This window comes from Colius striatus, chromosome 6 (genome assembly GCF_028858725.1).
Source record: "Colius striatus isolate bColStr4 chromosome 6, bColStr4.1.hap1, whole genome shotgun sequence".
Lineage (NCBI taxonomy): Eukaryota > Metazoa > Chordata > Aves > Coliiformes > Coliidae > Colius > Colius striatus.
In genome coordinates this window covers 41,277,403-41,303,259 of record NC_084764.1, presented here as the reverse complement: position 1 = coordinate 41,303,259, position 25,857 = coordinate 41,277,403, and the positions used below count along the sequence as shown (strand labels likewise).

Below are 25,857 nucleotides of genomic sequence, written 5' to 3'. Positions count from 1 at the left end.
TTCCTGGCTATTCTTGTGGTCAGGAATTCCCTTGGGTAATACTTTGTTAACCTGGTTGCTTTTTTGCTAACCTTCACCTTTCCGAAAGCTGCCAGTAGCCTATTTGGAGGAGGATTTGATTGCAGCTTCTTGTTTCTACTGCTCTTCTCTTAATTATTTCATTCGCCTTTTGAAAACGTCACAATGATTATTTCTGTGTTGTCATTGCTGCCTTGGAGCTCAATTGTAATTGACTTGATTCTGTCACCTTTGCAACAGATGCCTACATCCAGTGCTGTCTAGGTGTATTTTTATTTGTAGGCCTAAGTAAATGCATACTACCCCAGAAACATTTTATGTGAAGGCTGCTTTGCAGGCAGATGTTTGCTGCTGTTACAATCAGATGTCCTTTATTACATTCATTATCTTTTTCTGGACTCAATTTTTCTGTCTTGATCACAACCTTTCTCTCAATCCTGGTATATGCCATTGCTGCCTGATGTGGCAATTCTGGGTTTATTGAACAATGACTTTGGTATTTAGGGAAAGTCCAGAGAAATATTCCATGATCCAGACACATGCTTAACACTTATGTGGACAGTCTCTTTAGTGTTCTCTTTAGAATACCTGCCAGCAGTTGGCTTTAGAGTATTTAAGCCTACCACAAAGATATAGAAATGAAGAGCATCTCAAGCTACAGATATTTAGACAATCAAGTATGATTCCTTTACAACCCAGTTTCTAAATGTTTTACAGTGTCTGCCTTCACTGTGCTAGAAAGAATATGGAGAAAGAAAATACAGGATGAGAAAAATACTATAACAAACAAAGCATGTCTGCACGTGCCAATGTATAGCATTGGTGTCTTTCTTATGAGGAAAGGCTGCAGCATCTGGGACTGTTCAGCTTGGAGAAGAGGAGACTGAGAGGGCACCTCATTAATACTTACAAGTATTTGGAAGTTGTATGTTCAGGGGATGGGGTAGCATTTTTTTGCTGTAGTGTCTAGTGACAAAAGCTGGAACACAAAAAGTTCCACTTAAACTATTGAGGTGAGGGAGCCCTGGCACAGGCTGCCCAGGGAAGGTGTGGAGGCTCCTTCCTTGGATGTCTTCAAGACCCACCTGGACAAGTTCCTGTGTGACCTGATCTAGATGAGACCTGCTTTGGCAGGGGGTTGGACTGGATGATCTTTAGAGGTCCCTTCCAACTTGAGATTGTAATGAGTGAAAAGTTTCCATTACCAGCATGTTTAAAGACTGTCCTGACATTAAGCAGCCACTTCAGCAGATAGTGGAGTATACTCAAATCTTCTGCAAACGTGAGCTGGGATTTTCAGAATCAGACAATTCTCACAGCATGATCAGTAACTCAAAGTACGCAAATCATTATCCATATGGTGAGTTTATTATTAATTAAGAATACAGTGTTTTAATGATACATGTGAAGGCTGTCACGTTTGCACTCTGGTTTTCATTGTGTACTTAGAGGCATTAATATAAACAAAGAAGCAAATAATTATATACATCTCCTTTCCCATAAAATCTTTGCAGCAATTCCACCAGTGTGGCAGATCTTCCTGTGCATTTAGCTATCCAGTAAATATATACATTACAATTTACTTATCCACATTTTAAGAATTACTCTTTTGTCAGCATGTTTTACTTTGGGAGCTTAAAAATGTGAATTACTGATATAGTTTTTGGTCTTGGATTCATTCTCTTGGCATCTTAAAAATTCTTTTAAGGCTAAATATGACCCACCACAATAATTAATAAAAGAAGAAGAGAGAAGAGAGGAAGAGGTAAAGCTTTAGTCTCTCTACACTAGTATTTTGGTTTTATTTTGCATTGTAAAATCTTTGTGGCATACACATATTACCTTAGCTGAAATAAAGAAAAAAAAAATTAATAAGAAAGCAAAAGTAGGTCAGAAAGGTCCAAAATCTAAACTGGTAAGTGTAGTTCTCATAGTACTAGTTTATACTCCATTCTGGAAAGAGTCTATAATCTAAACCTAATCAATATGTTTTTGAGAAGCCTATTTAACAAGTCATGTTTGGTATCATTGAGCCTTCCAGTGGTTTACTTCCATGGTGTCTTTTCAGACTGTGCTAAAGCTTGTGCACTTCTGTACTCATAGTAATTGTTACCTTTGGTGTAGATTTGAAAAAACCAATATTGTTATTGGTGCACAGTCTAGCACATCCATGTACTTGAACATTTAAATGTGGTAAATTGTGTTCAGCTCATTTCAGCTGTGGGGGTTGTTTAATATTTAGTTGCTAGAAAATTAAGGAAACATTCTTTTCTGTACACAGAGATTACTGTACTTTCGTTGAGAGCTGAGAAAAGACAACCTTCATTTGGTTGTATCACCAGGAGTATTAGACTGACTGTCTTTTTCTTCCTCCAACAAGATTAGCTCAGTTCTTGCTGAAGATGTCACGATAGTTCGAGAAACTGGAACATTAGATGAGGCCCCATCAGTTTCAGCTTTTTCACCCTCGGATGTTTCTTTAGGTGATAAGCTTTCTTGCGCATCAAAAAACACATCGGGTTTGTCTGATGGGCTATCTTCATCTGAGATTCTTCCCTCTTGATGACCCAGCTCTTCTTTGTCAACTATCTTAGCCTTTTTGGAAGGAGAGGTGAAACCAAGCTTGGGAAGTCTAAACCACCCAGTTTTTTCAGTTTGCTTAGAAGAATCATGATCTGATGTTTCAGCAGGTTTCACATCCTCTGGAACTGATTTCTTTACTTCTGTTTTTGAATCTGTGCTTGTTTCGTCACCAGAAGATGAAAAGCCAACACTTGGAAGCCAGAATTTGAATCTTCCAGGAGATCTTTTACTGTCACTCTTTTCTTTTGCATTGGTTATGTCCTTTTCTTCTTGTTCTAGTGCTCCAGCCACATCCTCATCTTTAGAGAAAGGACTTACCGTTATTCCTTCTGGTGACTTATCAGGAAGACTGGAAGGCTTTACTTCAACAGCATATGATTTTAACTTTGGCACACTTACTTCTCCACTAGATTCTTCAGTCTTACAGTGTGGTTTGTCAGATAGTTTAACCTCAGCACTGACAGTCTGTGGTGCTGCTTCAAAGCTTTCATCAGCACATTTAGGTTTGCTCACTGATACATCTGTTGAAGATGGCTGCTGGACTAGCACTTCTAAGTTGCTATGTGATTCAGGCAACTGTGCCTTGAGCAGTGAGAATCCCAAAGTAGCAGTTTTGACTTCTGATGAGAGAATCTCTGATTCTTTCACTATTTCTGTAGTGTAAATCTCACACCTTTCAATAGCAACATGTTCAGGTTCTACTTTCTCACTCACCTCTTGGCCCTCTACGTATGACCAATGAATGTCTTGGCCTGCATTTGAAAGGGAGGACTGTGCAGTGGTAGTCATCTGTGCTGTTTTAACAGCAGGTTCAGTTAGGGTTAGAATTTTGCTTTTTGCTCTTTGAATGTCACCCTCTAGAGCCATTGGTGTTTCTCCAGGGATAGCAGAGTCTGCTTGCAGTCGCACTACTTCAACATCAGTACTACATCCCTTTGGATCTGTTACCACTTTTGACACTGAAACATCAGCTTCAATCGGGAGAGATTGGAAAGTGAATCTTGGTATTTTCAGTTTGGGAATTTTTACACCTACTTCTGGGCCATCTTGTGATTTGGCCACTGTTTCCACTGTTACTCTGACAGGCGCTTCCGTATGTTCTAGAGCTCGACTTTTCAGGCCAATAGATCCTTCTGATTTTTGAAACTGCATTTCTAATGTGCCTGTTTCAGTTTTAGATACTGAATCAGCTCCTGATATTGGCAAATGGATATCATCTTCAAAACCACTGACTTCTGAACGCAACACTCCCAACTTTGGAATCTTAAACTTGTATGGTTTAATTTTACTTGTTTCTGCTCTACCTTCCACTTGCACTTCCACCCTTGCAGACATGTCCTTCTCAACATTTTTCACTTGAAAATTCATTTCAGGATCTACTCTAGTAATTTTAACTTCCATCTTCACTTCTGGAACTTCTACCTTTACATCTTCCAGCTTAGCTGTAACATAAGCACCATCTTCTGATTCCTTTGTTGTGGACCACCCATATGTAGGCCTTTTGAATTGACTCCCTTCACTGTCTTTTCCTATAGTTTCCATCTCACTCTTTATCTTTCCTTTTTTAATTACTCCTTCTTGATTTTGAATATCTATCTCTTCCTTTGGAAGACCAAGATTTATTTTCTCCTGTGTTGCATCCAGAGCAATTTCAGCTGGTGACGGTTTACATCCTACTCCTGAAGTCTCTAACTCGGTGGAACTTTCTACCTTTGGAACTTCTGTATCCTGTGATTTGACATCATGGTCTTGAAGAGTCAGAGTACAAGTAGGAAGCTTGTTTTTTAAACTGTTGTCTTTGTCAATTTCTGAAGTGCTTAGGTGTGATTCAGGCAATTCTGCTGAAGACACTGTGAATTCTGAAGCATGCAATTTTTGTCCTTCAGCGCCACGTTTAACTACATCTGCGTAAGTTTCAGTTTTCGGAATACTCGCTCTACTCTCTGTTCTTTCTGTGGACAATGAAACCTCTCCTTCCATCTTTGACAAGCTAACATCAGAACTCTTCACAGAATCTCCTGATTTTGGAATCCCTTTTTCTCCAATGGCAGTTTCAGTGACTGCATGTGGTAATGTTTCAGTTAGCACTTTGGCAGAAGGAACGTCTGCCTCAGCTTTTTCCGTACTTCTTTCAATGTCAGCGCTACCTCTTTTTTCCTTTAAGGATGTCCTGCCAAATGCAGGTATTCTGAATTTTGGCATTTTAAACCATCCCTGATGTTCTTCATTCTGAACTTCTCCAGCTTTTATTTCATGTTCCTCTCTTAATATGACTTCTTTCTCCTCAGCCCTCTCAGTAGCTCCCTCTGCCATTGGTTTAGAGATTGACTGGGGGCTTATCTCTGCCTTTGCAGCTTCAGTGCCAGCTGTTAGAACTTGGGGTGTCTTACAAATGTCTACTCCAGGATCTGACATATCGGATGTAAGTTCTGATGCTGGAACTCCCAGAGCAATGTTAGCAATTTCATTCGTCATTTTTAGCTCAGCTTCAGTTTTTGGAGAGCTGATCTCTGCCTCTGGGCCTTTCCCTTTAGTTATGGAGATTCCAAACTTTGGCTTCTGGAATTTGGGCATTTTAATCTTCCCTTCAGGACCTTCCAATTTTGTCTTCCTTCCATCCACAACTGAGGATTTTTCTGTTACTATTTCAGGGCTCCTCAGTTCAACTGAAGCTTCTCCTCCAGACACCTTAATGCTTGTTTTTTGAATGGTATCTTCATTGGTAGAAGTTGATTTTAGGACTACCTGTGGTAAGCTCCCCTCTGAGGGAGGCAGAGAAGCATCAGTCTTTGCTGAGCTGACTCCCATTTCCATTTGAGAGGTCTCAGTTTCTGTTTTGGAAAACTCCAGAGAGGGAATCTTAACATCAGCCAGTTTGATGCTTATTTGTGTCCCCTCTTCTGTCCTTTCAGAATGACTTCTTTCTATATCAGGTATCTGTATTGAATCATCACACTTTCTTTCTGTTTTAGGAAGAGTAGCATCTGCTTCAGCTTTTGATGAATGAGATTTGGGAATCTTGATCTTGGAGAGGGAGATTTTAGGCATGACAAACTGAGGCTTTTTACTTGGACTTTTTTGTTCAACTTTTCCTGTGGATATTTCCAGATCGAGGCCTTGCCCAGCACTGTGATCATCTGTTGCGGTTCCTCTCACTTCTGTGTCTATTTTACTCGACGTTGCAGCACCTTTATGATCCTCCAAATTCGCTTCAGAATCTGGTTTAACACTTGTTTCCTTCTTTGGTGACCAACTGAAAGATGGAAGTTTAAATTTTGGCATTTTGAAATGTCCCTCTTTCTCTTCTCCATCTCCATCTTGCTTTATTTCCCCTTTGATTTTTAGCGCTGCATCTGAATCCTGACTATCACTGTCTGTTTTTGGAATAGAAACGTCAGCCTCTGATGCCTTATTGTCAGCTTTGATCATTTTGACTTTAGGACTATGCATTTCTGTTCCTTCCATCTCCAAATTTGGTGCTTCAACAGCAATGTCAGCTATTTCTACCATTGCTTTTAGTTGGGGAACCTTGATTTCTGATTTGGTTTGACTGATATCTTTTTCTGATCCTTTCCCTTTAGAATGTGCAATTCCAAACTTTGGCACTTGGAATTTAGACATCTTCGTCTTCTCTCCAGGACCTTCAATTTTTATTTCAACATCACCCACAGCAATTTCACTTGATGTTATTTCTACACTTCTGTCGGGACTTTTAACCTCAAGGGAGCCTTCGGTTACTATCTTAGCATATGAGGTGGTGAGGCTAGCATTAGCAGAAGCTGATTTTAATGTCAAGTCATCTTTTTCACATGTAGGAAGTATGATCTCAGCTGTAGGCATGCTAATATCCATCTCTGTTTTGGGAGCTTTGACTTCTGGCTTGGAAAACTCCAAAGTTGGAACTGTAACCTTTGACATTGTTATACCCATTCCTGCTACTTCACTGCTCCCTTTCTCAGTTTTCTGTGCTGAAACACCTTCTTTTTCTTGTTTAGGACCACAACTATCAGTTTCCATTATGGTCAGAGAGACGAGATCTTTTTGATCCTTCAGTTTGGGAAATGAGATCTTTGGTATGACGGATTGAGACTTCTTGCTTCTGCCCTTTTCGCCATCTTGATCTATGGATGTATCCAATTCCAAATTAAGGTATTGATTCTCAGGAGTAGGAACTGTTAATTCAGAATCTGTGTTTCCAGATAAACTAGACGAAGTGGGCTCTTCCAGATGTCCCTCAACTTCAGAAGGAGCAATAGCTTCCTTCTTTGGTGACCAAATAAATGAAGGCAGTTTGAATTTTGATGGTTTAGATTTGTTTTCTTTCTCCTCAGTGTCTTTCTCTCCTGAAACTGCCTCCTTTTCTGCCTTGCACTCTAAACCTGGTCCATGGATTTCAGCTTCTAATTTTGGCCTGGTAACTTCCACTGATGAGAGACTCACACTTAAGGTTGGTGCATCGAGAACAGCTTCAGCTGAAGGCTTGTGCATCTTTACACCTAATTCTGAATCACAGACCTGACTTGTTCTATCAGTACCAGTAATATGAGATGTTATTTTACCCTTGGAAACTTCCTCTTCCACTCTGGAATCAACTGCACTTTCAGATGGTTTTCCCTTAGACCAAGAAATTCCAAATTTTGGTTTTCGGAATTTAGGAATTTTGACGGTAATATCTGTGTCCCCCACAGGTGTATCACCAGCTGGTGTTTTCCCTCCTGGCTTAAGATTTGCTTGCTCCAAAGAACCATCTTCATTTAAAATTTCGAAATCTGTTACTGAAAGACTCTCATCAGCAAGAGATGGGATTTTGTGCTCAGATTCGCCTACGTTTGTTTGATATTTGGTAAGAACAATATCCCCTTTTGGTAATGGGGACTCTTGTTCCAGTTTAGAAGAACCAATATCAACTTTAGAGAAACCCAAGCTAGGAATTCTGAATTTAGAACTTCTAGAATCATTGTCACTAATATTGTCAGAAAGATCTTTAGATTCGGCACTATCTGAAGGAACGGGAGAAGTTTCCTCTGTTGCAGAATAACAAAGAGCTTCTGACACAGACATGTCAACACCAGACTTAATCTTTGCCTGAGACTTAGAAATTTTAGAAAGAGAAACCTTAGGCTTCCTAAAAAAGGAACTTTTAGGTTTTGACAAATCAACCTCTTTCTTCAAGGATGAATCAATAACAACTTCAGAAGAGCACTCTTGGATGTCAGCCCCAGGCAGGGTGACATCAGCTTCAACGGTACCTGAGGGCATTGTCACCTGGGGCTCCTTCAGGCTGACATCCACATCAGTGGTCATGGCTCCCTTGGCCTCTCGGCTGCTGGACCAGCCAAAGGAAGGCATGCCGAACTTGGGCATCTTGAACTTGCCGTCCTTGGTCTTGGCAGCCTCTTTCTCTGTGGCTTTGGCTTCCCCTTCGAGTCTGAGGCTCGCCTCAGGTGCCTGCAGATCGACGCTGGCCTTTGGAAGGGTGATGTCAACGGAGGGGAGGGTGATGTCCACCTTGGGAGCACTGATGTCAGCCTGGGGCATTTTGAGGGATGGCTTCTCCAATTTCCAGCCAGTCCCTTCAGTTTTAGCATCTGGGACCACATCTTTCATGCCCAGTGTGGGGTCCTCTCCTGTGGCTGTCACGGTGGCTGAGGGCAGTTCCATCTCTGCAGAGGGCAGGCTGACGTCGCCCTCGAGCCCTTCCACCTTGGCAAGTGACACTCCGAATTTGGGCTTGTCAAACTTGGGCATCTTCAACTTCCCTTTGAGACTGGTGTCTTCCAGCTGGGCCCTGTCCAGTGAGCCTTCGGCAGGGGGCACTTTGAGGTCTATGTCGGGTGCCTGGAGCTCCAGGGAGCCTTCAACAGATGGCAGTTTGATGTCAGGGGCTGTGATACTGACATCACCTGTCTTGAGCTCCACCTCTGGGAGGCTGGTATCAACTTTCTGCAGACTGACGTCTGCGTCTAGTTTGGTGGTTGGTTTGGAGAAGCCCACGCTGGGCATCTTTACTTTTGGCATGTGTATTTTCATGCCACCGCCATCCACTTTACCTGCCGCCATCTTAAGGCTGCCTTCAGCATCGGAGCCCTGCACGGTGAGTTCATCCTCCGGGACATCGGTCTGGGCTTTGGGGACTGAAAGTTCTCCCTTTGGCAGGCTAACCTGCATGTGGGGAGATTTGACTTTGGGCAGCTTGATGCTGGGCATCTTGACGTCAGGCATCGTGAATTGACCTTTCTCACCGTCTCCTGCAGTGGCTGCCTCAACAGTTACCTCCATGCCAGGCGCTTGGATCTCAGCCCTGGGCAGGCTGACATCGACATCAATGGTTCCTGAGGGCACTGTCACCTGGGGCTCCTTCAGGTTGACGTCCACATCAGCAGTCACGGCTGCCTTGGCCTCTCGGCTGCTGGACCAGCCAAAGGAAGGCATGCTGAACTTGGGCATCTTGAACTTGCCATCTTTGGTCTTGGCACCCTTCTCTGTAGCTTTGGCTTCCCCTTCAAGGCTGAGGCTCACCTCGGTTTCCTGCAGATCGGTGCTGGCCTTTGGAAGGGTGATGTCAATGGAGGGAAGGCTGATGTCCACCTTGGGAGCTTTGATTTTGGCACACGGAACCTCAGTTTTGATGCCCAGGGTGGGGCCTTCCCCTGTGGCTGTCACAGAGGCTGAGGGCAGCTCAATCTCTGAGGAGGTCAGGCTGACCTCACCCTCGAGCCCTTCCACCTTGGCAGGTGACACTTCGAATTTGGGTTTGCTAAGCTTGGGCATTTTCAACTTCCCTTTCAGGCCGGCCCCTTCCAGCTTGGCCCCGTCCAGTGAGACATCAGCAGAGGGCACTTTAAGATCTATTTTGGATGCCTGGAGTTCCAGGGAGCCTTCAACAGATGGCAGCTTGATGTCAGGGGCTGTGATGCTGATATCGCTGGCCTTGAGCTCTGCATCTGGGAGGCTGGCATCCACTTTCTGCAGGCTGACGTCTGCATCTAGTTTAGGATGTTTGACAGTGGGCTTGGAGAAGCCCACGCTGGGCACCTGCACTGTTGGCATGTGTATTTTCATGCCACCACCATCCACTTTGCCGAGAGCCACCTCCAGGCTGCCTTCGGCATCGGGGCCCTGCAGTGTGAGTTCACCCTCTGGGATTTCAGCTTTAGGCAGAGACCCCTGTTCCTTTGGCAGGCTGACCTGCATGTGAGAAGCTTTGACTTTGGGCAGCTTGACACTGGGCATCTTGATGTCAGGCATCTTGAATCGACCTTTCTCGCTGTCTCCCGTGGCAGCCGCCCCAGCAGTCACCTCCATGCTCGGTGCTTGGACCTCAGCCCTGGGCAGGGTGACATCAACCTCAACAGTTCCTGAGGGTACTGTCACCAGGGGCTCCTTCAGGCTGACACCCATATCAGTGGCCACAGCTGCCTTGGCGTCTCGGCTGCTGGACCAGCCAAAGGAAGGCATGCCAAACTTGGGCATCTTGAACTTGCCGTCCTTGGTCTTGTCGATGTCTTTCTCTGTATCTTTGGCTTCCCCTTCGAGGCTGAGGCTCGCCTCAGGTGCCTGCAGGTCAACGCTCACCTTTGGGCTGGTGACATCAACGGAAGGGAGGCTGATGTCCACCTTGGGAGCTTTGCTGTCAGCTTTGGGCACTTTGAGGGATGGCTTCTGCAGCTTCAAGATAGCCTCGTCGATTTTAGCACCTGGGACCTCAGCTTTGATGCCCAATACGGGTGTCTTCTCAGTGGCCATCAGAGACGCTGAGGGCACCTCAGTCTCTGCAGAGGGCAGGCTGACGTTACTCTCGAGACCTTCTACCTTGGCGGGTGACACTCCAAATTTGGGCTTTCCAAACTTGGGCATTTTGAACTTCCCTCTTAGCCCAGGGGCTTCCAGTTTTGCCCCATCCAGTGAGACATCAGCAGAGGGAACTTTGAGGTCTATGTCAGGTGCCTGGAGCTCCAGGGAGCCTTCAACAGATGGCAGCTTGATGTCAGGGGCTGTGATGCTGATATCGCTGGCCTTGAGCTCTGTATCTGGGAGGCTGGCATCGGCTTTCTGCAGGCTGACGTCTGTGTCTAGTTTAGGAGGTGTGGCAGTGGGCTTGGAGAAGCCCACGCTGGGCACCTGCACTGTTGGCATGTGTATTTTCATGTCACCACCATCCACTTTGCCGGCAGTAACCTCCAGGCTGCCTTCGGCATCGGGGCCCTGCAGGGTGAGTTCACCCTCTGGGATTTCAGCTTTAGTCAGAGACCCCTGCGCCTTTGGCAGGCTGATCTGTGTGTGGGGAGCTTTGACTTTGGGTAGCTTGACACTGGGCATCTTGATGTCAGGCATCTTGAATTGACCTTTCTCGCTGTCTCCTGTGTCACACACCTCAACGGTCACGTCCATGCTCGGTGCTTGGATCTCAGCCCTGGGCAGCACGACCTCGCACTCAATAGTTCCTGAGGGCACTGTCACCTGGGGCTCCTTCAGGCTGATGTCCACATCTGCAGCCACGGCTCCCTTGGCCTCTCGGCTGCTGGACCAGCCAAAGGAAGGCATGCCGAACTTGGGCATCTTGAACTTGCCGTCCTTGGTCTTGGCAACGTCCTTCTCTGTATCTTTGGCCTCCCCTTCAAGGCTGAGGCTCACCTCGGGTGCTTGCAGGTCAATGCCGGCCTTTGGAAGGGTGACATCAATGGAGGGGAGGCTGATGTCCACCTTGGGAGCTTTGATGTCAGCCTGGGGCATTTTGAGGGAGGGCTTCTCCAGTTTCGAGCCAGCCCCTTGACTTTTATCACCCAGGACCTCAGTTTTGATGCCCATTGTGGGGCCCTCCACTGTGGCTGTCACAGAGGCTGAGGGCAGCTCAATCTCTGCAGAGGGCAGGGTGACCTCGTCCTTGAGTCCTTCCACCTTGGCGGGTGACACTCCGAATTTGGGCTTGCTAAACTTGGGCATTTTCAAGTTCCCTTTCAGGCCGGTGGCTTCCAGCTGGGCCCTGTCCAGTGAGCCTTCAGCAGAGGGTACTTTGAGGTCTACATCAGGTGCCTGGAGTTCGAGGGAGCCTTCAACAGATGGCAGCTTGATGTCAGGGGTTGTGATGCTGACATCACTTGTCATGACCTCTACATCTGCGAGGCTGGCATCGACTTTCTGCAGACTGATGTCTGCGTCTAGTTTGGTGGTTGGTTTGGAGAAGCCCACACTGGGCATCTTTACTTTTGGCATGTGTATTTTCATGCGACCGCCATCCACTTTGCTGGCAGCAACCTCGAGGTTGTCTTCAGTATCTGGGTCCTGCAGGACGAGTTCATCCTCCGGGACTTCGGCCTCTACTCTGGGCACGGAAATGTCTGCCGTGGAAAGGCTGACCTGCAAGTGAGGAGCTTTGGGCAGCTTGTCGCTGGGCATCTTGACATCAGGCATCTTGAATTGACCTTCCAGGGCATCTCCTGCGGCCCTTTCCTCCATGGTCACCTTCACTCCAGGCGCTTGGATATCAGCCCTGGGCAGTGTTACATCAACATCAACAGTTCCTGAGGGCACTGTCACCTGAGGCTCCTTCAGGCTGACATCCACATCAGTGGTCACAGCTGCCTTGGCCTCTCGGCTGCTGGACCAGCCAAAGGAAGGCATGCCGAACTTGGGCATCTTGAACTTGCCGTCCTTGGTCTTGGCAGCCTCTTTCTCAGTGGCTTTGGCTTCCCCTTCGATGCTGAGGCTCGCATCGGGTGCTTGCAGGTCAATGCTGGCCTTTGGAAGGGTGATGTCAACGGAGGGGAGGCTGATGTCCACCTTGGGAGCTTTGATGTCAGCCTGGGGCATTTTGAGGGACGGCTTCTCCAGTTTCCAGCCAGCCTCTTTGGTTTTGGTACTAGTAACCTCAGCTTTGATGTCCAGTGTGGGGCCCTCCCCTGAGGCCATCAGAGTGGCTGGGGGCAGATCTATCTTTGCGGAGGGCAGGCTGACCTCACCCTCGAGCCCTTCCACTTTAGCGGGTGACACTCCGAATTTGGGCTTGTCAAACTTGGGCATCTTCAACTTCCCTTTGAGACTGGTGTCTTCCAGCTTGGCCCTGTCTAGTGTGCCTTCGGCAGAGGGCACTTTGAGGTCTATGTCGGGTGCCTGCAGCTCCAGGGAGCCTTCAACAGAGGGCAGCTCGATGTCAGGGGCTCTGATGCTGGTGTCGCTGCCCTTGAGCTCTGCATCTGGGAGGCTGGCATCCACTTTCTGCAGGCTGACATCTGCCTCTAGTTTGGTGGTTGTCTTGGAGAAGCCCACACTGGGCACCTTTACTTTTGGCATGTGTATTTTCATACCACCGCCATCCACTTTGCCAGCAGTCACCTCCAGGCTGCCTTCGGCATCTGGGCCCTGCAGTGCGAGTTCACCCTCTGGGACTTTAGCCTGGACTTTGGCCACCGAAACTTCTGCTGTCTTCAGGCTGACCTGCACTTGGGGACCTTTGATTTTGGGCAGCTTGACGCTGGGTATGTTGATTTCAGGCATCTTGAATCGATCTTTCTCACCATCTCCTGAGGCATACGCCTCAACGGTCACCTCCGTACTGGGTGCTTGGATCTCAGCTGGGGGCAGCACGACATCAACATCAACAGTTCCTGAGGGCACTGTCGTCTGAGGCTCCTTCAGGCTGGCATCCACATCGGCGGCGACGGCTGCCTTGGCCTCTCGGCTGCTGGACCAGCCAAAGGAAGGCATGCCGAACCTGGGCATCTTGAATTTGCTGTCCTTGGTCTTGGCAGCCTCTTTCTCAGTGGTTTTGGCTTCCCATTCGAGGCTGAGGCTCACCTTAGGTGCCTGCTGGTCGACGCTGGCCTTTGGAAGGGTAGCATCAATGGAGGGAATGCTGATGTCCACCTTGGGAGCTTTGATGTCAGCTTTTGGAATTGTGAGGGATGGTTTCTCCAGCTTCAAGACGACCCCTTCGGTTTTGGCACTCGTAACATCAGCTTTGATGTCCAGCGTGGGACCCTCCCCTGTGGCCATCACAGTGGTTGAGGGCAGTTCAATCTCTGCAGAGGGCACGGTGTCCTCATCCTTGAACCCTTCAACCTTAGTGTGTGACACACTGAACTTGGGCTTTCCAAACTTGGGCATTTTCAACTTGCCTTTCAGGCCGGCAGCTTCCAGCTTGGCTTCGTCCAGTGAGACATCGGCGGAGGGCACTTTGAGGTCTACATCAGGTGCCTGGAGCTCGAGGGAGCCTTCAACAGATGGTAGCTTGATGTCAGGGGCTGTGATGCTGGTGTCGCTGGCCTTGAGCTCTGCATCTGGGAGGCTGGCATCGGCTTTCTGCAGACTGACGTCTGTGTCTAGTTTAGGAGGTTTGGCAGTGGGCTTGGAGAAGCCCACGCTGGGCACCTTTACTTTTGGCATGTGTATTTTCAGGTCTCTGCCATCCACTTTGCCAGTAGCTATCTCCAGGCTACCTTCAGAATCTGGGCCCTGCAGGGTGAGTTTAGCTTCCGCGACTTCAGCTTTAGGCAGAGAATCCTGTGCTTTCGGCAGTCTGATCTCTGTGTGGGGAGCTTTGACTTTGGGCAGCTTGACACTGGGCATCTTGATGTCAGGCATCATGAATTGACCTTTCTCGCTGTCACCTTTGACAGCTGTCCCAGCAGTCACCTCCACGCCAGGGGCTTGGATCTTGGCCCCAGGCAGCGCTCCTTCGGCCTCAACAGTTCCTGAGGGCATCGTCACCTGGGGCTCCTTCAGGCTGACATCCACATCAGTGGTTGTGGCTGCCTTGGGGTGTCTACTGCTGGACCAGCCAAAGGAAGGCATTCCCAACTTGGGTATCTTGAACTTGCCGTCTTTGGTCTTGGTGACGTCCTTCTCTGTGGCTTTGCCCTCCCCTTCGAGGCTGAGGCTCACATCGGGTGCTTGCAGGTCAATGCTGGCCTTTGGAAGGGTGACATCAACGGAGGGGAGGCTGATGTCCACCTTGGGAGCTTTGATGTCAGCCTGGGGCATTTTGAGGGATGGCTTCTCCAGTTTCGAGCCAGCCTCTTTGGTTTTAGCAACGGGGACTTTGGCTTTAATGCCAAGTGCGGGCCCCTCCACTGTGGCTTTCATCGTGTCTGAGGGCAGCTCAATCTCTGCAGAGGGCAGGCTGACCTCGCCCTCGAGCCCTTCCACCTTCGCAGGTAACACCCCAAATTTAGGCTTGCTAAACTTTGGCATCTTCAACTTCCCTTTGAGACCGGCAGCTTCAAGCTTGGCTCTGTCCAGTGAGCCTTTGGCAGAGGGCACTTTGAGGTCTACATCAGGTGCCTGGAGCTCCAGGGAGCCTTCAACAGATGGTAGTGTGATGTCGGGAGCGGTGATACTGACATCACCTGTCGTGAGCTCTACCTCTGGGAGGCTGGCATCGACTTTCTGCAGACTGATGTCTGCGTCTAGTTTGGTGGTTGGCTTGGAGAAGCCCACGCCAGGCACCGACACTTTTGGCATGTGTATTTTCATGCCACCGCCATCCACTTTGCCGGCAGCAACCTCCAGGGTGTCTTCGGCATCTGGGCCCTGCAGGACGAGTTCATCCTCCGGGACTTTGGGCACTGAGACATCTGCCGTTGGCAGGCTGACCTGCAAGTGAGGAGCTTTGGGCAGCTTGACACTGGGCATCTTGACATCGGGCATCTTCAATCGAACTTTCTCACTCTCTCCTGCGACAGCCACCTCAGCAGTCACCTCCATTCCTGACGCTTGGATGTCAGCCTCAGGCAGTGTGACATCAACCTCAACGGTTCCTGAGGGCACTGTCACCTGGGGCTCCTTCAGGCTGATGTCCACATCGGCAGCCATGGCTGCCTTGGCCTCTCGGCTGCTGGACCAGCCAAAGGAAGGCATGCCGAACTTGGGCATCTTGAACTTGCCATCCTTGGTCTTGGCAGCCTCTTTCTCTGTGGCTTTGGCTTCCCTTTCGAGGCTGAGGCTCGCCTCAGGTGCCTGCAGATCGACACTGGCCTTTGGAAGGGTGATGTCAGCGGAGGGGAGGCTGATGTCCACCTTGGGAGCTTTGATGTCAGCCTGGGGCATTTTGAGGGATGGCTTCTCCAGTTTCGAGCCAGCCCCTTTGGTTTTAGCAACGGGGACTTCGGCTTTAATGCCCAGTGCGGGCCCCTCCACTGTGGCTTTCATCGTGTCTGAGGGCAGCTCAATCTCTGCAGAGGGCAGGCTGACCTCGCCCTCGAGCCCTTCCACCTTCGCAGGTAACACCCCAAATTTAGGCTTGCTAAACTTTGGCATCTTCAACTTCCCTTTGAGACCGGCAGCTTCAAGCTTGGCTCTGTCCAGTGAGCCTTTGGCAGAGGGCACTTTGAGGTCTACATCAGGTGCCTGGAGCTCCAGGGAGCCTTCAACATATGGTAGTGTGATGTCGGGAGCGGTGATACTGACATCACCTGTCGTGAGCTCTACCTCTGGGAGGCTGGCATCGACTTTCTGCAGACTGATGTCTGCGTCTAGTTTGGTGGTTGGCTTGGAGAAGCCCACGCCAGGCACCGACACTTTTGGCATGTGTATTTTCATGCCACCGCCATCCACTTTGCCGGCAGCAACCTCCAGGGTGTCTTCGGCATCTGGGCCCTGCAGGACGAGTTCATCCTCCGGGACTTTGGGCACTGAGACATCTGCCGTTGGCAGGCTGACCTGCAAGTGAGGAGCTTTGGGCAGCTTGACACTGGGCATCTTGACATCGGGCATCTTCAATCGAACTTTCTCACTCTCTCCTGCGACAGCCACCTCAGCAGTCACCTCCATTCCTGACGCTTGGATGTCAGCCTCAGGCAGTGTGACATCAACCTCAACGGTACCTGAGGGCACTGTCACCTGGGGCTCCTTCAGGCTGACATCCACATCGGCAGTCATGGCTGCCTTGGCCTCTCGGCTGCTGGACCAGCCAAAGGAAGGCATGCCGAACTTGGGCATCTTGAACTTGCCATCCTTGGTCTTGGCAGCCTCTTTCTCTGTGGCTTTGGCTTCCCTTTCGAGGCTGAGGCTCGCCTCAGGTGCCTGCAGATCGACACTGGCCTTTGGAAGGGTGATGTCAGCGGAGGGGAGGCTGATGTCCACCTTGGGAGCTTTAATGTCAGTTTGGGGCATTTTGAGGGATGGCTTCTCTTGTTTCCACCCAGCCCCTTCGGTTTTAGCACACGTAACCTCAGCTTTGATGTCCAGCGAGGGGCCCTCCCCTGTGGCTGTCACAGAGGCTGAGGGCAGCTCAATCTCTGTGGAGGGCAGGCTGACCTCGTCCTTGAGCCCTTCCACCTTGGCGGGTGACACTCCGAATTTGGGTTTGCTAAACTTGGGAATCTTCAACTTCCCTTTCAGGCCGGCCCCTTCCAGCTTGGCCCCGTCCAATGAGTCCTCAGCAGAGGGCACTTTGAGGTCTATTTCAGATGCTTGGAGCTCGAGGGAGCCTTCAACAGATGGTAGTGTGATGTTAGGAGCTGTGATGCTGACATCACCTGTTGTGAGCTCTACCTCTGGAAGGCTGGCATCGACTTTCTGCAGACTGATGTCCGTGTCTAGTCTGGTGGTTGGCTTGGAGAAGCCCACACTGGGCATCTTTACTTTTGGCATTTGTATTTTCATGCCACCACCATCCACTTGGCCCCCTGCCACCACCAGGTTGCCTTCCGCATCTTGACTCTGCGCGACGAGTTCACCCTGTGGGACTTCAGCCTGGACTTTGGGCACTGAGACATCTGCTGTCGGCAGACTGAACTGCAAGTGAGGAGCTTTGGGCAGCTTGACGCTGGGCATCTTGACATCGGGCATCTTGAATCGAGCTTTCTCACTGTCTCCTGCAGCAGCCTCCTCAGCGGTCACCTCCACACCAGGCACTTGGATGCCAGCCTCAGGCAGCCTGACATCGACCTCAACAGTTCCTGGGGGCATTGTCACTGGAGGCTCCTTCAGGCTGATGTCCACATTGTCAGCCTTGGCCTCTCGGCTGCTGGACCAGCCAAAGGAAGGCATGCTGAACTTGGGCATCTTGAACTTGCTGTCCTTGGTCTTGGCGGCATCTCTGTCTGTGGCTTTGGCTTCCCCTTCAAGACTGAGGCTCATCTTGGGTGCCTGCAGATCAACACTTGCCTTTGGAAGGGTGATGTCAACGGAGGGGAGGCTGATGTCCACCTTGGGAGCTTTGATGTCAGCCTGGGGCATTCTGAGGGATGGCTTCTCCAGTTTCCAGCTGGCCTCTTCAGTTTCATTACCAGGGATCTCAGCTTTGATGTTCAGCGCTTGGTCCTCTCCTGTGGCTGTCACAGTGCCTGAGGGTAGTTCAATCCCTGCAGAGGGCAGGCTGACCTCACCCTCGAGCCCTTCCACCTTGGCAGGTGACACTCCGAATTTGGGCTTGTCAAATTTGGGCATCTTCAACTTCCCTTTGAGGCCGGTGGCTTCCAGCTCGGTCCCATCTAGCAGGAGTTCGGTGGAGGGTACTTTGAGGTCTACATCAGGTGCCTGGAGCTCCAGGGAGCTTTCAAAAGAGGGCAGCTTGATGTCAGGGGCTGTGATGCTGACCTCACCTGTCTTGAGCTCTGCATCTGAGAGGCTGGCTTCGACTTTCTGCAGACTGACATCTGCATTTAGTTTAGGAGCTTTGGCAGTGTGCTTGGAGAAGCCCACGCTGGGCACCTGAACTTTTGGCATTTGTATTTTCACACCATCACCATCCACTTTGCCGGCAGATACCTCCAGGCTGCCTTCGGCATCGGGGCCCTGCAGGGTGAGCTCACCTTCCCTGATTTTGGCCTGGGCTTTGGGCAGAGATCGCTCTGCCTTCGGTAGGCTGACCTGTATGTGGGGAGCTTTAATTTTGGGCAACTTGACACTGGGCATCATGAATCGACCTTTCTCGCTGTCTCCTGGGGCAGACTCCTCAACACTCACCTCCACGCCGGGTGCTTGGATCTCGGCCCTGGGCAGGGTGACATCAACCTCAACAGTTCCTGAGGGCACTGTCACCTGGGGCTCCTTCAGGCTGACGTCCACATCTGCAGCCACGGTTGCCTTGGCCTCTCGGCTGCTGGACCAGCCAAAGGAAGGCATGCCGAACTTGGGCATCTTGAACTTGCCGTCCTTGGTCTTGGCAGCCTCTTCCTCTGTGGCTTTGTGTTCCCCTTCAAGGCTCAGGCTCGCCTCAGGTGCCTGGAGATCGACACTGGCCTTTGGAAGGGTGATGTCTATGGAGGGGAGGCTGATGTCCACCTTGGGAGCTTTGATGTCAGCCTGGGGCATTTTGAGGGACGGCTTCTCCAGTTTCCAGCCAGCCCCTTCGGTTTTACCACCCAGGACTTCAGATTTGATGCCCAACGCGGGGTCATCCCCTGCGGCTGTACCAGAGGCTGAGGCCACCTCAACGTCTGTGGAGGGCAGACTGACCTCACCCTCGATCCCTTCCACATTAGTGGATGACACTCCGAATTTGGGTTTGCTAAACTTGGGCATCTTCAACTTCCCTTTGAGACTGGCATCTTCCAGCTCCGTCCCATCTAGCGAGAGTTTGGCTGAGGGCATTTTGAGGTCTATGTGAGGTGCCTGAAGCTCCAGGGAGCCTTCAACAGAGGGTAGCTTGATGTCAGGGGCTGTAGTGCTGATGTCACCTGTCTTGACCTCTACCTCTGGGAGGCTGGCATCTACTTTCTGCAGACTGACGTTTGCATCTATTTTGGTGGTTGGCTTGGAGAAGCTTACACTAGGCATCTTTACTTTTGGCATGTGTATTTTCATGCCACCACCATCCAGTTTGCCAGTAGCCACCTCCAGGCTGCTTTCAGCATCTGGACCTTGTAGGACAAGTTCACTTTCTGGAACTTTGGCCTGGATTTTGGGCACTGAGATGTCTGCTGTCGGCACACTGACCTGCAAGTGAGGAGCTTTGGGCAGCTTGACACTGGGCATCTTGACATCGGGCATCTTCAATCGATCTTTCTCACTGTCTCCTGTGACAGCCGCCTCAGCGGTCATCTCCACACCAGGCACTTTGATGTCAGTCCGGGGCAGCGTGACATTGACCTCTATAGTTTCTGAGGGCATTGTCACCTGGGGCTCCTTCAGTCTGGCATCCACATCGGCAGCCACGGCCTCCTTGGCCTCTTGGCTGCTGGACCAGCCAAAGGAAGGCATGCCGAACTTGGGCATCTTGAACTTGCCGTCCTTGGTCTTGGCAGCCTCTTTCTCAGTGGTTTTGTCTTCCCCTTCGAGGCTGAGGCTCAGCTTAGGTGCCTGCAGATCCACGGCGGCTTGAGGAAGGGTGATGTCAACGGAGGGGAGGCTGATGTCCACCTTGGGAGCTTTGATATCAGTTTTGGGTATTTTGAGGGATGGCTTCTTTAACTTCCAGCTGGCCTCTTCAACTTCATTACCAGGGATCTCGACTTTGATGTTCAGTGCTTGGCCCTCTCCTGTGGCTGTCACAGCACCTGAGGGCAGTTCAATCCCTGCAGAGGGCAGGCTGACCTCACCCTCGAGCCCTTCCACCTTGGTGGGTGACACTCCCAATTTGGGCTTGTCAAATTTGGGCATCTTCAACTTCCCTTTGAGGCCGGTGGCTTCCAGCTCAGTCCCATGTATGTCGGGTGCCTGGATCTCCAGGGAGCTTTCAACAGAGGGCAGCTTGATGTCAGGGGCTGTGATGCTGACCTCACCTGTCTTGAGCTCTGCATCTGAGAGGCTGGCTTCGACTTTCTGCAGACTGACATCTGCATTTAGTTTAGGAGGTTTGGCAGTGTGCTTGGAGAAGCCCACGCTGGGCACCTGAACTTTTGGCATTTGTATTTTCACACCATCACCATCCACTTTGCCGGCAGATACCTCCAGGCTGCCTTCGGCATCGGGGCCCTGCAGGGTGAGCTCACCTTCCCTGATTTTGGCCTGGGCTTTGGGCAGAGATCGCTCTGCCTTCGGTAGGTTGACCTGTATGTGGGGAGCTTTGATTTTGGGCAACTTGACACTGGGCATCATGAATCGACCTTTCTCGCTGTCTCCTGAGGCAGACTCCTCAACACTCACCTCCATGCCGGGTGCTTGGATCTCGGTTCTTGGAACCTCAACAGTTCCTGAGGGCACTGTCACCTGGGGCTCCTTCAGGCTGACGTCCACATCGGCAGCCACGGCTGCCTTGGCCTCTCGGCTGCTGGACCAGCCAAAGGAAGGCATGCCGAACTTGGGCATCTTGAACTTACCGTCCTTGGTCTTGGCAGCCTCTTTCTCTGTGGCTTTGTGTTCCCCTTCAAGGCTGAGGCTCGCCTCAGGTGCCTGCAGATCGACACTGGCCTTTGGAAGGGTGATGTCAACGGAGGGGAGGCTGATGTCCACCTTGGGAGCTTTGATGTCAACTTGGGGCATTTTGAGGGACGGCTTCTCCAGTTTCCAGCCAGCCCCTTGACTTTTAGCACCCGGGACTTCAGCTTTGATGCCCAGTGCAGGGACCTCCCCTGCGGCTGTCACAGAGGCTGGGGACACCTCAATGTCTGTGGAGGGCAGACTGACCTCACCCTCGAGACCCTCCACCTTGGTGGGTGACACTCCGAATTTGGGTTTGCTAAACTTTGGCATCTTCAACTTTTCTTTAAGGCCAGCAGCTTCCATCTTGGCCTCATCTAGCGAGACTTCAGCTGAGGGTACTTTGAGGTCTATGTCGGGTGCCCGGATCTCCAGGGATCCTTCAACAGAGGGCAGCTTGATGTCAGGGGCTGTGATGCTGACCTCACCTGTCTTGAGCTCTGCATCTGAGAGGCTGGCTTCGACTTTCTGCAGACTGACATCTGCATCTAGTTTAGGAGCTTTGGCAGTGGGCTTGGAGAAATCCACGCTGGGCACCTGAACTTTTGGCATTTGTATTTTCACACCATCACCATCCACTTTGCCAGCAGATACCTCCAGGCTACATTCGGCATCGGGGCCTTGCAAGTTGAGTTCACCCTCCCTGACTTTGGCCTGGGCTTTGGGCAGAGATCGCTCTGCCTTTGGCAGGCTGACCTGTATATGGGGAGCTTTGACTTTGGGCAGCTTGACACTGGGCATCTTGATGTCGGGCATCTTGAATCGATCATTCTCACCATCTCCTGTGGCAGCCGCCCCAGCAGTCACCTCCATGCCGGGCGCTTGGATCTCAGCCCTGGGCAGGGTAACATCGACCTCAACAGTTCCTGAGGGCACTGTCACTTGGGGATCCTTTAGTCTGGCATCCACATCGGCAGCCACGGCTGCCTTGGTCTCTCGGCTGCTGGACCAGCCAAAGGAAGGCATGCCGAACTTGGGCATCTTGAACTTGCCATCTTTGGTCTTGGCACCCTTTTCTGTATCTTTGGCTTCCCCTTCAAGGCTGAGGCTTGTGTCGGGTGCTTGCAGGTCAATGCCGGCCTTTGGAAGGGTGATGTCAATGGAGGGGAGGCTGATGTCCACCTTGGTTGCTTTGATGTCAGCTTGGGGCATTTTGAGGGACGGTGTCCAGTCAGCCCCTTCTCTTTTAGGACCAGGGCCTTCCCCTGCGGCTGTTACAGAGGCTGAGGGCAGCTCAATCTCTGCAGAGGGCAGGCTGACTTTGCCCTCAAGCCCTTCCACCTTGTCGGGTGACACTGTGAATTTGGGTTTGCTAAACTTGGGCATTTTCAACTTCCCTTTCAGGCCAGTGGCTTCCAGCTCGGCCCCATCCAGTGAAACTTCAGCTGAGGGCACTTTGAGGTCTATGTCAGGTGTCTGGAGCTCGAGGGAGCCTTCAACAGAGGGCAGCTTGATGTCAGGGGCTGTGATGGTGACCTCACCTGTCTTGAGCTCTACCTCTGGCAGGCTGGCATCGAATTTCTGCAGACTGACATCTGCATCTAGTTTGGTGGTTGGCTTGGAGAAGCCCACACTAGGCACCTTTACTTTTGGCATGTGTATTTTCATACCACCGCCATCCACTTTGCCAGCAGTCACCTCCAGGCTGCCTTCGGCATCGGGGCCCTGCAGTGTGAGTTCACCCTCTGAGACTTCGGCCTGGGCTTTGGGCAGAGATCCCTCAGCCTTCGGCAGGCTGACCTGTACATGGGGAGCTTTGATTTTGGGCAGCTTGACACCGGGCATCGTGAATCGACCTTTCTCGCTGTCTCCTGAGGCAGACTGCTCAACGCTCACATCCACCCCGGGTGCTTGGATCTCGGCCCTGGGCAGGGCAACATCAACCTCAACAGTTCCTGAGGGCACTGTCACCTGGGGCTCCTTCAGGCTGACGTCCACATCTGCAGCCACGGCTGCCTTGGCCTCTCGGCTGCTGGACCAGCCAAAGGAAGGCATGCCGAACTTGGGCATCTTGAACTTGCTGTCCTTGGTCCTGGCAGCCTCTTTCTCTGTGGCTTTAGCTTCCCCTTCGAGGCTGAGGCTCACCTCAGGTGCTTGTAGATCAACGCTGGCCTGTGGGAGGGTGACGTCGATGCAGGGGAGGCTGATGTCCACTTTGGGAGCTTTGGTGTCAGCCTGGGGCATTTTGAGGGACGGCTTCTCCAGTTTCCAGTCAGCCCCTTCGGTTTTGGCACTAGTAACCTCAGCTTTGATGTCCAGTGTGGGGCCCTCCCCTGTGGCCATCACAGTGGTTGAAGGCAGCTCGATCTCTGCAGAGGGCAGGGTGACCTCGTCCTTGAGCCCTTCCACCTTGGCGGGTGACACTCCGAATTTGGACTTTCCAAACTTGGGCATTTTCAACTTCCCTTTGTGGCCGGCAGCTTCCAGCTTGGCTCCATCCAGTGAGACATCAGCGGAGGGCACTTTGAGGTCTATGTCGGGTGCCTGGAACTCCAGGGAGCCTTCAACAGAGGGTAGCTTGATGTCAGGGGCTGTGATGCTGATATCGCTGGCCTTGAGCTCTGTATCTGGGAGGCTGGTATCGACTTTCTGCAAGCTGACGTCTGTGTTTAGTTTAGGAGGTTTAACAGTGGGCTTGGAGAAGCCCACGCTGGGCACCTGCACTGTTGGCATGTGTATTTTCATGTCACCACCATCCACTCTGCCGAGAGCCACCTCCAGGCTGCCTTCGGCATCGGGGCCCTGCAGTGTGAGTTCACCCTCTGGGATTTCAGCTTTAGGCAGAGACCCCTGCGCCTTTGGCAGGCTGACCTGTGTGTGGGGAGCTTTGACTTTGGGCAGCTTGACACTGGGCATCTTGATGTCAGGCATCTTGAATCGACCTTTCTCGCTGTCTCCTGTGGCAGCTGCCTCAACGGTCACCTCTATGTTAGGTGCTTGGATCTCGGCCCTGGGCAGCGTGACATCGATCTCAGTGGTTCCTGAGGGCAGCATCACCTGGGGCTCCTTCAGGCTGACATCCACATCAGTGGCCACAGCTGCCTTGGCGTCTCGGCTGCTGGACCAGCCAAAGGAAGGCATGCCGAACTTGGGCATCTTGAACTTGCCGTCCTTGGTCTTGGCAGTGTCCTTCTCTGTGGCTTTGGCCTCCCCTTCCAGGCTGAGGCTCACCTCAGGTGCCTGCAGATCGATGTTGGCCTTTGGAAGGGTGATGTCAGCGGAGGGGAGGCTGATGTCCACCTTGGGAGCTTTGATGTCTTCTTTTACTATTTCACATGTATCTCTTTTTTCTGATGATATAGTGAAATCAGTTTTGATTATTTTAATATCAGGTTTGGTTATAATTAATTCTTCTTTTGTGTCTTCTACGTTTTCCTTTGCCGATGATGTTTTTGATATTCCAGTTTTTACACTTTGCAATTTGTCTTCCGTCTTGTCTGTTACAAGGTTATCTTGTGCTTTTGCCTTTACAATCTCAATTTCATTTTCAGCACTTTGACCTTTTGTGACTTCTGCTGATATAATCATCTCTGGTTTTGCACTTGTTTCTATGGATGACAGTTTTCCTTTTCTGTCGCTTAGGTCACATTCACTGGTCTCATCCTTTGTAGTTGCCCAGGTAAATGTTGGTAATTTCAATTTTGGAAGTCTGAATTTGTTTTCTTTTCCCTCTATATCCTTTTCTCCTGTCTTCATGCCAATGTCCATTTTCAAGGTTTTCTCACTCTCCAGTGTGTTATCTTCTTCTATTTGTTCCTTTTTTGCAATATCTAGTGATCCAGCTGTGCTTTCTTCTCTTGGTATTTTTGTGTCAATTTTAAGTGGCATTGCCATCTTGAATGATGGCATTTGTATTTTCCGAGTAGACACTTCTGACTCTGCCTCAGGCATGTGAGGTTTCACATCCAAATTCCCACCATCCTCTGAACTCTTATCAGCTGTTTTTTCTGGTGCTGAAAGTGGAACATCACTTTCTGGTTTGGCCTTTTCAGTCTCTGAGTCTTTTCTTTTGGGCGTTGAAATCCCAAATTTTGTCTTCTGAATTTTTAGTATTTGTGTGTCTTCTGCTTGTTTTTCTCCTGTTTCTGCTGTGTGTAATTCTGCTTTAGCAGTGCCGATTTCAAGACCTTTTACCTGTATAGATCCTTCTGCTGCGTGACCCGTCACGTCTACGTTAATTCCTCTTCCTCCTTCTGTTTTACCTGCTGTTCCCTTTTGTTTCTTTTTTCGTGATTTTGATGAGGGTTGTGGCGTTTGTTTACTTGGACTTTCTTTCAGGTCACTTGTTTCTAAACTGGGCTTTGATACCTGTGTTTCTATAGCTGGTACTTCAGTTGTAGTAAGTATTGATGTTGATTCCTTGTCTTTTTCTTTTTTAATGCTTATTTCAACTTCAGGGCATTTTTTTGCGTGAGATGGAATGCCATTTTTCATGTCTTTTAGATCTTTTGATGAAGTTTTAATTTCATAAGCAGGGGATGTGGTATATTCAACAGTTAGGATCTCAGGATTTTCCAGGCTGTTATCTTCCTTAAGTATCTTTTCTCTTTCAGGCAACAGTGTAGTTTTTATGTCTTTTTTCTGCTTGTCTTGAGGTTCTGGTTTGGATCTGTGCATTTTGAATCCAATGCTAGGGAACTTCAGTTTCTTTTGGCTTCCTTTTTTTCCTTTGATGTGGACTTCTTGTTGAAATTGAGACTCTGTGTCTGTGCTCGTAGGGGATATATCCTGTATAGCAGGCTCATATGCATCTGATGTACTATGAGACCTTCTGTGCCCCAGTATCTTTTTGGTTTTAATTGATTGGAATTTTGGCCATGATAATCTGTCTTTTTTAGGTCTCTTGCTTCTTCCTACCCTTTGGCTTACAATTAATGTTTCCTTGTCATCTTCCGAAATGGCTTTTCCCGAAACCTGCAGTATTTCTTCAGGAATGCTCTCACTGAGTTCTTTTTC

General features: G+C 50.0%; 1 protein-coding gene across 1 annotated transcript in view; it reads right to left on the bottom strand.

The window, feature by feature from the left end:
• Positions 1–1,367: 1,367 nt before the first annotated feature.
• LOC104557678 (protein AHNAK2) overlaps positions 1,368–25,857 on the bottom strand; it is a 28,109-nt gene continuing 3,619 nt past the window's right edge. The window contains exon 4 of the mRNA XM_061998033.1: positions 1,368–25,857. Within this exon, the coding sequence (XP_061854017.1) occupies positions 2,341–25,857 (23,517 nt within the window). The 3' untranslated portion in view covers positions 1,368–2,340.